At 42.1% G+C, this 15,337-nt stretch overlaps 1 protein-coding gene across 1 annotated transcript; it reads left to right on the top strand.

Moving 5' to 3' along the window:
- Positions 1 to 7,774: 7,774 nt before the first annotated feature.
- On the top strand, positions 7,775 to 15,009 carry LOC119740817 (very long-chain acyl-CoA synthetase-like). Its single transcript, XM_038216254.1, has 9 exons — positions 7,775 to 8,606; positions 9,329 to 9,553; positions 9,905 to 10,063; positions 12,163 to 12,284; positions 12,423 to 12,623; positions 13,017 to 13,110; positions 13,777 to 13,975; positions 14,093 to 14,190; positions 14,394 to 15,009. Exons 1-9 carry the CDS (start codon positions 7,982 to 7,984, stop codon positions 14,702 to 14,704), a joined length of 2,034 nt encoding a protein of 677 aa, XP_038072182.1. The 5' UTR covers positions 7,775 to 7,981; the 3' UTR covers positions 14,705 to 15,009.
- The last annotated feature ends 328 nt before the right edge of the window (positions 15,010 to 15,337 follow it).

Here is a 15,337-nt window from a genome sequence, read left to right as displayed (position 1 = left end):
CTGAAGAAAGAAAAAACAAATTTTGGATGATTACTTTTCAACCCATTTAGCTAAGTTTGGTGGGAATAAAGTGTAGGGATATGTGATTTATGAAACCTCATTTATGATTATATTAGTAATAATATCGATACATGATTGTATTGTGGTTATGTATTATAGTCACTTTCTGAGAGTCAATCGTGTACAGTAACATTGAAGTATTTTGGTGTGGCCAACCGCGCATGCGTGTTAGCTCTCTCTCTCTCCACGTTGTTTTGGGCGAAAGTTGGGAAAGTTCTAGCTCCAAAGTTTCCGTTGGAAGTTGAGGTATTTTCCTCTTTTCATGTTCATTGTGCATGAAAGTGATTTGTCCGCATTTGATTCAGGATCAGTTTGGTGCAGGTATGAGAGTTTGAGAACTTTCATTTAAAGAGATTTTGCTTGTTTATTGTGATGAGTTCATGATTTGTTTTGACTCGCACTCCGTGAAACTTCTCTGTATGTGCATGCATTGTTCACGCGATACGTTGATTTGCATGTACATAGGTTATACTGTACCGTTGCTAAGGACCGTGGTCCGCTAGCGTCGCGGGAATCGAGAGAGGGCAGCGCATGGTCGGGTCCGGTCTGGGTGAGTTATATGTAGTATTATAGGGCTTTGAGGGAAACAGTATCCATTTATCTTTTATATTACTAGTTTATCATGGAAAGAGATTGAATCATTGAATTGTATTTTATTTTGCATCAATAGGGGATTCTATTGGATGGGATTCTATTGGATTGGATTCTATTGGATTGGATTCGATAGGATTGGATTCGCTTGGATTCGATTGGATCAGATTGGATCGGATTGGATTGGATTGATTGTCAGACGGATTGGATTGATTGATTTATACTGAAGATTTGGATCTGGATTTTTGGAGAGATATCTTTTTGGATTTGTAGAGGGTTTCTACAGGGATTTTCACACATACTAATTAATTACACATACATGTAAATAAATAAATTCTGAGCTGCAATATTCGAGTCACTGGATCACTTTATTTAGAACTGACTGCCAATTATTCACCAGGGTACACACCCTACCCCAGTTTGTAAGCACACGCTCAAACTACCCCAAGGGAGCGCACCACTAGGCGCGCCCTTACAAGTGTGGCGTCGTAGACAGGATAATTGACAGTTGGTTTTATCGTGGCGATTAGAGAGTCTTAATCTTATTAATTACTTTTAGTGTTTGCATTTACATTCCCCCAGACTGGATTTTGTGTTTTTGAGTATTTTGAACCTTGGGTAATTTTTGGGTTCGTATTGGAAATTGTTGTTAATTTTGCATACATGTATATGTATTGCTGGTATTGTTAGAGGCCATGCTGAAATAATATTGTGTTTGTCACATTTCAGTAGTGTATTAAGCTTACTGTAATAGGCATATTGTAGAGTCGCTGATAACCTTTTGGTGATCTTTTGGTGATCACTTGCTTGAGTAGAGGTAGGCATTATGGCTGAGGGATTGGCTGAGATCCTTGCCAAATCGAATGAGGCCCTCGCTGAGACACTCACAAAGGCGTTTCAGGGATTAAAGTTTACTAGAGCGCCAAAGTTAAAGTTATCGAGATTTTGTGGCCCACCCGAGAAATCTGGTGACCCGACTTTGGGAGAATGGGCAGAAGAGTTGAACTCATATGTGAGGCAACTTGAGTTGACCAGGGAGGAGCGAGTGGGTGTGGCTTTAGATTATTTGGGGGGCGTGGCAAAGGAAGAGGTATTATGTAATCCTTTGGAAGAGAGGGATACCTTGGAAAAGTTATTGACCCTGTTGGCGCGAATGTTCGGTCCAACAGAGACTATCGCGTCTCTGACTGGTGCTTTCTACGCACGCTCTCAAATGGAGGGTGAGACCCTCGCTGAATTTAGTCGGGCAATCATGAGGTTACATGACAGGATGGAGGAAAAGGCCGAAGGCCCAGAGCTGCCTGCGCTGCGGCTTACGCGGGATAAAGTGTTGAAAGAGCGATTAGTTAATGGGGCGTGCGATTCCTCTGTTCGACGCGAGCTTCGCCGCATACAGGTGGAGAGACCTGATTTGCCTTTCCACAAGTTTCGAGCGCATGCTCTGGAGTTGCTTCCAGAATCAGAGCAGAAATTGACTCGAAAGGCCAAGGTGAGAGAAGCTACGGCTATTGATAAAGTTGCCGAGGTGCCGGTTTGCGCTGCTGCGAGGAAGTCAGATGATGTTTTTTCGCAGTTGGTGAAGTCCAATCAGTTAATGGCTGAGAAGTTAGAGAACCTTGCGCAGCAACAGGCTGCAACCAATGCGCAGCTGTCGGAACTTACCTCTGTTTTGACCAAAAAGCTCGACTCTGCAATCACGACTAGGTCAGACCGCTCTGCAGTTGTCTGCCACTATTGCAAGAAAGCTGGGCATATTGCCCGCAACTGCTGGAAGAAAGCCAGTGATGATACGGATGGCGCAAAACCGCGAGTTTCGGAAAACCGGAACCCTTCGGTGTAGTGGGTGGAGCACCGAAGGGGAATGACCTGCCCACACGAGATTCTAGTAATTTGACTCTAGAAGGGGAGTGTGCTGATTCAGCACTGAGTGCCGGGCCTATATGGGGTGACCATTCATGTAATGATAAACAGTTAAGAGACGAGTTAATCGGACCTAGCCCTACAACCAAGATTGTTGTAGGTGGGATAACTGTTAGTTGCATTTTAGATAGCGGCGCTGAAACTTCCGTGATGAGTTTTGCATTCTATAAGGAGCATTTGGCTGATAATGTTGGTGGGTTGAAAGCTGTTGAGAAATTACCTGTCGGTGCTAATGACGTAGAGATACCTGTGTGTGGGTATCTTGAGATTCCTATGACAATATTTGGTAAGACTGTCCAGGCTTGTTTTGTAGTTAGGGCTGATAGTCCCCAGGAGGTTCCTGGTGATCGACGACAGATGCACCCAGTCCTTCTTGGTTGCAATATTTTGCGGATGCTTGTCAAGTTGCGAGTCACTCCTTCCGGACCAGAAGGAAGGGAGTGGAAGGTTGCCCTTCAGTGGTTTTCGAGTACTCGGGGTTTGCAGGATGGTGAAGTTAGTGGGCCGAGGTTGCCAACACAGGGTGTTGTTGGTAAGGTTTGCACTGTCCAGGATGAGACGGTTGAGCCTTTTTCGGCCAGGTTTATTTCCTGCGTGGTTGATGAATTGGGACCATTGTGTTCTGATACTGGTACTCTGGTTTTTCTGCAGGGGCAGTTAGATGCAAACTTGGCTGATGAGAACAAAAAGAGTTGGGATGCATATCCTGGTTCAGACATAGTGGAAAGAGTTAATACTGTTGAGGAGTCCGCAGTTCGGCTTCTTGTATGCAATCAGGAAAAGACTTCCATTTGTTTGCCTGCTTCATTTTGTTTGGATGAAGAGGCCACTGTGGTCTCGGAGGGTGATGAGATTTTCTTACATGAGGTTCCTGATGACCTTAGTAAGTCTGTACAACAGGTTGCTGGTGAGTTTCCCGGACTTTCCAAGATGGCTGTCCCCTTGAATACACTTACGGCCAGGGGTGGGACAAAAACAGGGAAGCCCCCATGGAGTGATGCATGTAGTTGGTCAACGAAGGCTGATTACACTTTCTGGAGTTTGAAGGATGTATTATGTAGAGCTCCTGTACTAGCTTATTCTGACTTCCAGAAAGATTTTGTTGTTGAAGTGGATGTTTCCATCAAGGGATTAGGTGCATGCTTGCTTAAGACAGGTAGTGATGGGGCTTTATATCCTATCGCTTACGCTAGTCGTGGATTGAGCAGATGCGAGCCAGGGTTGGTGTACATTAGCGCGAACAACGTTGATGTCACATGTGGTGATAGAAAGAAGTGTTCTAGGTCATGGTCTTCTGCTATAACGTAGAATTACATGAGAATTCTTGGTATGTGTTGGTGACTTCTGGTTATAGTCCAGGATAGGGCTTAGTTTAAACTGAAGTTTGAAGTTCTAAAGTTTTAGCACCTTGTATGGAAAAAAAAAAAGTTTGTTCTTGTTGTTAATATTTGCCTTTTTGTTTTTCAGGGAATCTATGGAATCCATGAGGGAGTAGCCTGTGAATTTTCACGGGTACCGGTGGTTACCGCTTCTGATCCTTGAATTCTGTACCCTTTGTAACTGTTCAAGGTAAACGTTTTGAATCATTTTTGAGTGTTCGCGAAGTTAAGGACGATGACTGATCCGAAGAGGATATATGTATTCGGGCATTCGTTCCCTGCGCGACTTTCAAAGGCAGCGCAGAGAAATCGCCAAACACCGGGTGCGTTCATAGGTGTCGGGCGTAATTGCAGAGTCGAGGTAGAGGGTCACCCAGGCTTAAGCTTTCATAGATTATTTCGAGGTGGGGACCATTATTATAGAAAGATGAAACAAACAACAATGGATGTATTGTGCATTGATTTGGGTACTAATGACTTGTGTGAAATTGAGGGATCTCCTTCTGTAGTTGTGCAAAATACCTTGAGGTTCATAGACTCGCTCGGGGAGAAAGGGATAAATCCAGCCCATATTTTTGTGTTCACTGTCATTCAGCGGGCACAGATTACTCGTAGTGGCCAAGTTTCAATATCCACTTTTAATCATCGAGTAAAACGATACAATGCAACCCTAGGTCGAGAGATAAAAGCTCGTTATTCACGTGTGAGTTTGTACACACAGAGAAAGGTGAATCGTCCCAAGTATTTATCCCGTGATGGCTGTCACCTCTCTGAGGAGGGCCTAATTCGTTATGGCAAGGGCCTCAAAGAAATAATTTGGCACAAGTGTCGCCATTAGTGTTATACTTGTACTTATACCTCTTTTTGTTACTCCTGAAGAGTTATGATATTTAATGTGTCATATATGTAACTTTAAGTGATTTACAGAGAAAGGGTGTTCGCTTTCCACCATGTGGAGAGATACAGGTAAAAGTAGCTTTTCCCTGCACCCTATAGTTCCTGTATTCTTGTTCAATTTCTTTTGATCGATGTAACTTAGCTAATTTGCTAATTGCTTGCCATGGTTAAATGTGATTTAAGATTTAAAGGTGACATACTCTTGGAGTTAACAGATTTGATATGGCACCTGATGTGAGGATGTTAAAAGATTTAAGGTTGTTACATTTGTTGAAGGTCGACAGAAAAGTTTTGTGTGTGACTATACATTCCAAGTTTTAGTGAAGTTTTCTTGCCAGTTCTATTGCAGCTAAATAACTTATGGGATTAAAGATGATGTAAGAGATTTATTTATGTATAAAAAGAAAAAAGTATGTATGCGTTACACTTGGAGATTATTGTGCAGTGTAATATTATAGTTCATATACCATCCGAGGGCGTATGGCTTCAAAACAGGGAAGGTGTAGGGATATGTGATTTATGAAACCTCATTTATGATTATATTAGTAATAATATCGATACATGATTGTATTGTGGTTATGTATTATAGTCACTTTCTGAGAGTCAATCGTGTACAGTAACATTGAAGTATTTTGGTGTGGCCAACCGCGCATGCGTGTTAGCTCTCTCTCTCTCCACGTTGTTTTGGGCGAAAGTTGGGAAAGTTCTAGCTCCAAAGTTTCCGTTGGAAGTTGAGGTATTTTCCTCTTTTCATGTTCATTGTGCATGAAAGTGATTTGTCCGCATTTGATTCAGGATCAGTTTGGTGCAGGTATGAGAGTTTGAGAACTTTCATTTAAAGAGATTTTGCTTGTTTATTGTGATGAGTTCATGATTTGTTTTGACTCGCACTCCGTGAAACTTCTCTGTATGTGCATGCATTGTTCACGCGATACGTTGATTTGCATGTACATAGGTTATACTGTACCGTTGCTAAGGACCGTGGTCCGCTAGCGTCGCGGGAATCGAGAGAGGGCAGCGCATGGTCGGGTCCGGTCTGGGTGAGTTATATGTAGTATTATAGGGCTTTGAGGGAAACAGTATCCATTTATCTTTTATATTACTAGTTTATCATGGAAAGAGATTGAATCATTGAATTGTATTTTATTTTGCATCAATAGGGGATTCGATTGGATCGGATTGGATTGGATTGGATTCTATTGGATTGGATTCTATTGGATTGGATTCGATAGGATTGGATTCGCTTGGATTCGATTGGATCAGATTGGATCGGATTGGATTGGATTGATTGTCAGACGGATTGGATTGATTGATTTATACTGAAGATTTGGATCTGGATTTTTGGAGAGATATCTTTTTGGATTTGTAGAGGGTTTCTACAGGGATTTTCACACATACTAATTAATTACACATACATGTAAATAAATAAATTCTGAGCTGCAATATTCGAGTCACTGGATCACTTTATTTAGAACTGACTGCCAATTATTCACCAGGGTACACACCCTACCCCAGTTTGTAAGCACACGCTCAAACTACCCCAAGGGAGCGCACCACTAGGCGCGCCCTTACAAAAGCAACCGTGTATATTTTGAAATCCAGTTTGGGGTCATTTCCCGTTACTGTTATTACGTTACAATATTGTAATTAAAACTAGAGATTCGGGTTTGTTGTTACAAACGCAGAGGGTCGGGTAGACAACTATGTTATGAAACATGTCCAGTTAAGTTATGAATATTTTTATGTAACAACAAAGTATCAGGAAATTAAATCCTTTCCAGGACAATCAAATAAATTTCAGTAAACATTCCATGTACACATACAAATTATTTTTGGCTTGATAACGTCATTAGTCAAAAACGGGAAGTGAATACTGATTTAGTTCGGAGTGGATGTTCATTATGAACATTTGGAAAATATAACTGTATGTATTCATAACACCGAAATTGCGGTTTGATGACGTCACAGTATTTTCAATCAAAAGGTGAACATTGTAATGGTATTGTTATCTGGGCTAAGATATACGACATGGAACAAATGATAGAATTAAATTTCAAATATGATCGTTGGCAAATTCTCATAAAGGTAACTTCCGGTCTGATGACGTCATGGATTTGAAACATTTCCAAGTTATCTATGGTTAATCAAAGAATATCAAGTGTCGATTTGGTAAAATTTGAACCTATGGTTTTAAAAGTAAAGAAAAGAAACAATATTTTATGTGCCGCTGGGGGCGCCCTTTCAAACGATGATGACGTCATCACACTGTTTTTGTGTCTGGCATTCCTCACTAAACACTTTCATAATATATGTGTCTGTAGTAAAATGCTTCCGGTTTTGAGTTATATTCAGTTTTTATTGCACTTCCGGTAACACCAGAAGTAAAGGTCAAGCGGTTTTGGGTCTGGGAACACAAAATGTTTCTCACGGCATAGTCTACAACCTCACGAAAAAACAAACACTATCTATTTAGTTCAAAAGAATATAACGCAAACTATTTTGTCAAAATTTGCCCTTAAATCGCTTGTAATTTGATACCTGATGACGTCATGATGAGGTAACAAAATTTATACTATCTTCGTAACATGGTACAAGTTCACACAAGGTTTTGTGATCATACCGTGAAGCGTTCAGAAGAAATGTTGCTTTGTTTTGATGTCAGGCTGTCTTCATTTTGAATTCACCTAACTTTGACCTTCCGGTAGACCCAGAAGTAAAGGTCAAGCGAGTTCACGTACACGACAAAAAAAGGTTAAGCGATTAATGGTCTATCTGATTACAGAATACAAACATCATTGAATGTTTAGTTCAAGAGTTAGAGGTGAAAGTAATTGGTCACTTTTTCAGATAAAATCACTTGTAATTTGACACCTGATGACGTAATCATGACGTCAGAGTAATATGCACCACTTCGGATGAGGGTCGATATATATTGAAAGCTACAAGTTCATACCCGACCACTCAATAAACTCCGATCGGCAGGCGGGCGGAGTTGCATAAATTAACTTGCAAAACCCTCCGACAAACAAAGCTACTCTATGTGTACTCTGCTTAAAATAGTCATGCACTTTGAATCAAGGTGCAATTAAACATCATGCAGCGATTGTGCAAAGTTCAAGTGATACACAGTTAAGATGTGTAATAGCAACAACCTTCACAATATTCGTGTGAATGTACAAAGCTTCACCACGATATTGTTTTTTATTATTGAGTGCAGCCACGATCTAAAAGGCTTACTCGGACAAAGTATAATCATGTCAGGCAGCTCTTTCAATCGCCGAGTACTTGGTGCAACTGTTGCAACTCTAGCGGGTCTTCCCGTCGCAGCTGCTGGGATTTTGCGCCTCAAGTACGGCCCGACGGTCTTTCAAGATCTGGTGCAACTCCGGAAAAGTATTCAACTGGGAAAAGAGCTTGAAACCTTACTGAAGAACAAGTTCAAAGTTATCGATTTCTTCGAGGCACACGCGAAGGACACTCCGGAGAAAGAGTTTGTCCTGTACAAAGATGAAGTGCACACCTACGGTGATCTTGACCGACAGGCCAACCAGCTCGCTCACTTCGTCCAGCGAGGCGCTATGGCAGCCCCCATGGACACGGTGGCAATATTCATGTTGAACGAGCCTAACTACATCGTGTCGTGGCTGGCTTTCAACAAGCTGGGTCTGAGACTTGCACTGCTGAATATCCACCTCAGAGGCGACGTTCTCCTTCACTGCATCAAAGCCTGTAATTTGAAGATGATTGCTTGTGGGAACGGTAAGCCGTTATCCTTAAACATTCAGAGGCTGTGCACAATAAGCCCTCAACAGATACAAAGGGAGTGTTTGGGGAAATCTACTGGGAGGGACATTCGATCAAACGCATTTCTGACGACGCCCATGAAGTTTGTGCACGTTCAGAATAAAAGTAGTGTGCTCGTACTTCGTGCCACTTTTTCAGTCATGTTTCCTGTATCCAATAACAGTACTGGATGATAATGTTTTGTGCAAAAAGGAACCAGACTATTTTCCCTTCCAGCCTCGTTTTGGTTACGTTGATTTGAATAGAAACAAATCAAGATAGCTGCAACATGATAATGTATGAAGCCCGGAAAGGGACAGGGTGGAATTTTTTTTTGGCATTTGCTAATTCGTTCGCACGAATTACTATTTCGTTCCCACGAATTACTAATTCGTGCGAACGAATTAGTAATTCGTGCGAACGAATTAGCAAACTCCAAAAAAAAAAATTTCCACCCTGTCCCTTCCCGGGCTTCATAATAATGGTCTATTGGTCGCCAAGCGCAATCCACATTTTGATGCACGGAGCTAGCGCATAGGTCATTGCAAGTCGATCATAAATCATACAGTCTCATTTCAAGTTGCCAGCACCTCAGATTTTATCTCTCGTTACTCGTTGCCAGATTGGTGAAAAAATATATGAATGTTTGGCTTTTGTTTGAATTTTGATTTGATACAACTCTGTCGTATTATCTCCAGATAAACGCCTGATAAAAGCTCTTGAGGACCTGATGCCTGATCTACAAGCCCTCGGTGTCAAGGTCTGGGTCCTCGGGAAGAATTTCGACCATGATCTTCCGTTTGGAATGCTACACATTGATGTCAAGGCACTAAATGAACGCAGTGACCCCATACCTAGAAGTGTCCGAGACCAACAACCAATAGACGATGATGCGTTGTATGTGTTCACTTCAGGGACCAGTGGTAGGCAATGCAATCTAACCTTTAGATACTTGTAATTGTCTTTCTGACGATACTGTAGTTTTTGACAAAGAACAAAAGTTGTTGTAGGGCAAATGTGGCGATCATAGATAAAAAGCTTGCGTTGCAAACAAGTAGCCGCATTTAGAGCGTGAACTTAGCTCCCTAAGATCAACCCACATTGCATATATCACAGCTATCGTCAGTGCAATAAAATAAGAGTGATTATATACGTGGATATACAGCCTTTATTAACTCAGACCATCTTGTGATAAGAGCCTCCTAGTAACTAGTAGTGTATAAATTTGCTGTAAAAAGCAATTGAAGAATGTTCCTTTATTTCTTTATGGCCAGGTCTTCCTAAGCCAGCGAAAAATCCTCATTCCCGCCAGCTTGGTGCTTCATACATACAAGCGTCGTTTGGATTGGACAGTGAGGACGTGGTGTATACAACTTTGCCGATGTATCATAGCGCTGCTCTCGCCATAGGCTTCTTTAACGTCGTTAGAGTTGGTGAGTCATTTGGCCGTATCTCCTTTAGAATGGGTAATAGGGAAATTGGGATGGGATGGGATGGGATTGGGATTGGGATTGGGATGGGATGGGATGAGATGGGATTTTGGATTGCATGGGATGGGATTAGATGGGGAAAAGGATGGGATGGGATGGGATGAGTTGGGATGGGATGGGATGGGAGTGGATGAGATGAGATGGGATGGGATGGATGGATGGGATTGATAGGGTGTGGTGAAACGGAATAGGATTAGATAAGGAAATGGGAGGGAATGAGGTGAGATGGGACTGGATGGGATGAGATGGGATGGATTGGATATCGAGCCACAGTGATTCAGTACATCGGAGAAACCTGCCGTTATTTGATGGCTCAGCCCCCGGTAAATATTCAATATACGGCAATGTTATCAAGTTGTTTGCATCCTTTAAGATGTCATTAGGTTTAGACACGCAGCACTGCTCAGTTTTGACCATTTACAATATTTATATAAGTCAATCAGCCTTTCTCTTACAAACAGCGTATAGGTGACGGCAAGTACAGTCACAAACTCCGCTATGCCATAGGCAATGGTCTGCGGCCTGATATTTGGGAAGCGTTCCAGAAGCGATTCAACATCGGACATAGGATAGATGAGATGGGATCGATGGGATGGGGTGTAACTTGATGATATTAGATTGAGAATTTGGATGGAATGAGGGGAGATGGGACAGGATGAGATGAGATGGGATGGGATGGATGGATGGGATCAATAGGGTGGGGTGAAACGGGATGGGAATAGATAAGGAAATGGGATGAAATGAGGTGAGATGGGACTAGACTGGATGGGATGCGATAGATGGATAGGATCAATAGAATGGGGTGGAACGTGATGGGATTATATTGGGAATGGGATGGATTGAGGTGAGATGGGACTGGATTGGATGAGATGGAATGGATTGGATGGGATCGATGGGATGGGGTGGAACGGGATGGGATTATATTGGGGAATGGGATGGGATGAGGTGAGAGGGGACTGGATTGGATGAGATGAGATGGATTGGATGGGATCGATGGGATGGGGTGGAACGGGATGGGATTATATTAGGAATGGGATGGATTGAAGTGAGATGGGACTGGATTGGATGAGATGGGATGGATTGGATGGGATCGATGGGATGGGGTGAAACGGGATGGGATTATATTGGGGAATGGGATGGGATGAGGTGAGAGGGATTGGATTGGATGAGATGGGATGGATTGGATGGGATCGATGGGATGGGGTGGAACGGGATGGGATTATATTGGAAATGGGATGGATTGAAGTGAGATGGGACTGGATTGGATGAGATGTGATGGATTGGATGGGATCGATGGGATGGGGTGGAACGGGATGGGATTATATTGGGGAATGGGATGGGATGAGGTGAGAGGGGACTGGATTGGATGAGATGGGATGGATTGGATGGGATCGATGGGATGGGGTGAAACTGGATGGGATTATATTAGGAATGGGATGGGATGAGGTGAGAGGGGACTGGATTGGATGAGATGGGATGGATTGGATGGGATCGATGGGATGGGGTGGAACTGGATGGGATTATATTGGGGAATGGGATGGGATGAGGTGAGAGGGGACTGGATTGGATAAGATGGGATGGATTGGATGGGATCGATGGGATGGGGTGGAACTGGATGGGATTATATTAGGAATGGGATGGGATGAGGTGAGAGGGGACTGGATTGGATGAGATGAAATGGATGGGATGGGATCGATGGGATGGGGTGAAACGGGATGGGATTAGATAAGGAAATGGGGTAGAATGAGGTGAGATGGGACTAGACTGGATGGGTTGCGATAGATGGATAGGATCAATAGGATGTGGTGGAACGGGATATGATAATATTGGGAAATGGGATGGGATGAGGTGAGATGGGACTGGATGGGATGAGATGGGATAACATCCAGAGGGATGTGGGATCAGATAGGATGAGATTGGAGCTTTTCCATTTACGAGATGGGATTTGAGAAGATTGGATGGAAAATGAATCAATAGGGGGTTTCCGATTTCAAGCAAATTTCAGCACACTTGTTATGTTTGTGTATTAATTGTTGTTGAAGGAGGAACTATTGCCTTAAGTGACTTCTCAGCTCGTAGATTTTGGGATGACGTCCGCAGGTATCGAGCCACAGTGATTCAGTACATCGGAGAAACCTGCCGTTATTTGATGGCTCAGCCCCCGGTAAATATTCAATATACCGTAATGTTATCAAGTTGTCTGCATCCTTATAGATGTCATTAGGTTTAAACACGCAGCACTGCTCAGTTTTGACCATTTACAATATTTACATAAGTCAATCAGCCTTTCTCTTACAAACAGCGTATCGATGACGGCAAGTACAGTCCCAAACTCCGCTATGCCATAGGCAATGGTCTGCGTCCTGATATTTGGGAAGCGTTCCAGAGGCGATTCAACATCGGACATATCGCTGAATTCTACGGAGCCACCGAAGCGACATTCTCTACTTTCAACATGGACGGCAAAGTTGGGAGCGTTGGCAGATACCATGGCATTTTCAGGGTGAGAATCTATCGGCATACCAAGACGATCTACGATGACAATCTTCTTTGATTGCTTCTTGGTCGTGTATTTCTTCAATAATCTGGCATCATGAAGTCAAAGATTTTATTAGGGTCAATCTCAATATATTGTTAATTTCCTTTACAAACGTGTCCAGTCGAAGAAGTCTTCATTAAAAAAAAAAGAATCGGACAAAGATTAAATTAAAACATCTTTGGACAAAAATGTGAAAATGCATTTATCTATTCGATCCATACAAAAGATAAGGAACTCTGAGCAATTAAGGGGAGTAAAAACTCTTCAAAGAGTCTTGCAATGAATATAGGTCTATAATATACACCCGACGACCAGGTTTATTGAATCTGTATGGTGTTTGTTTTAAACAATGGACAGGCTCTAACTGATATCGTAGTCATCGTTCAGTGCCATGTACAGACGGCTCAACCGCTTCGTGGTCCAGACGGCCTGTGTATCCTCACACCTCCAGGTATTCAAACTTTTTTGGTACATTCATCTACTCCTCTTCAAACAATCGGGTGCCGATTAGGCCAAAAAAAAGCGCGCGTCGCCGTAGCCATGCGCGTCGGCAAAATGATTTTTTTTTTTTCAATGAAAGATGATGTCTCAAAACCGCCAAACTCACTGGTTTGACTGGAATCCTGCTTCTGCACAATTTTAACGTGTTTTTAGATGGGGTTATGATCGAGAATAAGCTTTATGTGGCCTCTCTGGACACCCATATATTTGCACTAAGTCTAGTCGGGCACCATTTGCAGTCATCAGCCTACATTTTGAGGCAAAAAATCAGGTAAAAAAAAAAAAAAGCCGCGTCGCCGCACTACTTTTTGGGCAAACTCCATACCAGAAACCGGAGCCTTTTTTTTGGCCTTAGTCGCATTGCCGTACTAAAGACCTCCGTGTAATTATGATTGTTAAGCGTGTATAATGTGTCTTTATTAATGTGCCTGTAGATTATGAATTGATTCCAGGCCCCGAGCAGTGAAGGGGCAATTTTTCCCAAAAGGATAGTTTGATACAATCCCTTATGATACCCAACAATTCTAATATCACCACTTTTTAGTGGGTTATGATTTATTTAAGAACCATCATACCATGTATTTTCATACTCGAGATGTATCTTTCATTCACACAGGTGAGACGGGTCTCATGCTGTTTCGTCTCACCGATAAGTTAATCTTCCACGGTTACTTGGCGAAGAAAAGCGACCAGGAGAAGAAAATCGTAAGAAATGTCAAGAAGAACGGCGATAGGTTCTTCAACACCGGAGATCTGATGATCCACGACAAAGATGGTTACCTGTACTTTATGGACAGACTTGGAGACACATTCAGGTACAGGCTTATCGCATCATAAATTAGCATCCGAGTGTTTTATTGTGCAATTATATAGTCTTTCTTTCCAATATTTAATAATCAATTTAATTTATTATATAAATTTAAAACCCACAGATGGAAAGGCGAGAATGTTGCGACGACAGAAGTAACGCATGTCTTGAACCTGTACCCAGGCATACAAGAAACCAATGTGTATGGCGTCGAGGTGCCAGGTAAGATTTATAATATGTCAACTGTGACACTTATCCAGTTGGTGTGGATTACTAACATGAGCTACAAAGTTTTATAATTGATCATTTTGGTGTGATGTATCATGTTAATGTTTACAACAGTTGTTGCGAAATTAGACATGAGCGTCGAATGTACCGTCTGTTCTTCGAAGATTATTTAGGGCGCATTTTCGTCCTTTTTATAGGTCAAGATGGCAAAGCAGGTATGGCGTCAATTGTCTTCAAGACATCGCAGCGCCCTTTTGACCCAAATGCCTTCTACGATCACGTGGTCAGGTCACTGCCGCTGTACGCATGCCCAAAGTTTCTGCGAATCATGAGCGAGATGCAGATCACGGGTACATTCAAGCACAAGAAGACTGACCTAGCCAGAGAGGGATTTGACCCCAACGTCATCTCAGACCCTCTGTTCTTTATGGACACGGACAAGAAGACTTACGCGCCCTTAGACAATGACGTCATGAGAAAAATTATCATTGGTAAAGCAAGGCTTTAGACATAAATATTAAACAAACAAAAAATGCAGAAAATGTGCTTCAAAGAATGCCTGACTTAGCTTGATGAAAAAAATATGACTGATGAGCTCAAAAAAGTTGTGTTCTCTCAGCAAAACGAAAACAAATCACATCACATAAGGATGTGTGTAAATTGTTTTCGTTTTGCTGAAAGGACGCACACTTTTTTGTGATCCATGGACGGAACCTTAAAAACGGCGGTTGTTTTAAATTTCATAACTTAAAAAGTACATAAGTGATTTAAATGATATCCTAGATTTTGAAAATGCAACATGCAGAACTTCCCCAGAACAATGGTCCCAACATTTGGGTTCCGTGTTTTTTTTACTCACCCTGTAGTGTAGTATAGCTCTTCAACCATACATGGCGAAAAAAATCACAAGAATAGTGTTATTATGCTAATTTGAATACTATTCACCAAAATCACTGTTGTGCATGTGAGTTGGTCTAGTATAGTGATTTTTGTCTTCAAATCAAACTCCGGAGCTCAGTCAAGCGGAAATAATTATATGGAAAAAAGCCGTCGGTGGACAAACAGGTTTGGCACATGAAACTTCTAAACTACCATATCTCAGAGACAAAACAAATTGCATTTGCAATCATTTTTTCGTTAC

This window comes from Patiria miniata, unplaced genomic scaffold, assembly GCF_015706575.1.
Source record: "Patiria miniata isolate m_02_andy unplaced genomic scaffold, ASM1570657v1 HiC_scaffold_5, whole genome shotgun sequence".
In the NCBI taxonomy this organism is placed as follows: domain Eukaryota; kingdom Metazoa; phylum Echinodermata; class Asteroidea; order Valvatida; family Asterinidae; genus Patiria; species Patiria miniata.
Note: the sequence above shows the minus strand (reverse complement) of the source record. Positions and strands in the feature narration are given on the sequence as shown.

What these genes read in the sequence shown, in the direction of transcription:
- LOC119740817 (XM_038216254.1), top strand. Translation starts at nt 7,982, where the DNA reads ATGTGTAATAGCAACAACCTTCACAATATTCGTGTGAATGTACAAAGC. An exon ending in GTGTATCCTCACACCTCCAG is followed by an intron (nt 13,111 to 13,776) that starts GTATTCAAACTT and finishes TCATTCACACAG; the next exon opens with GTGAGACGGGTCTCATGCTG. An exon ending in GTATGGCGTCGAGGTGCCAG is followed by an intron (nt 14,191 to 14,393) that starts GTAAGATTTATA and finishes TCCTTTTTATAG; the next exon opens with GTCAAGATGGCAAAGCAGGT.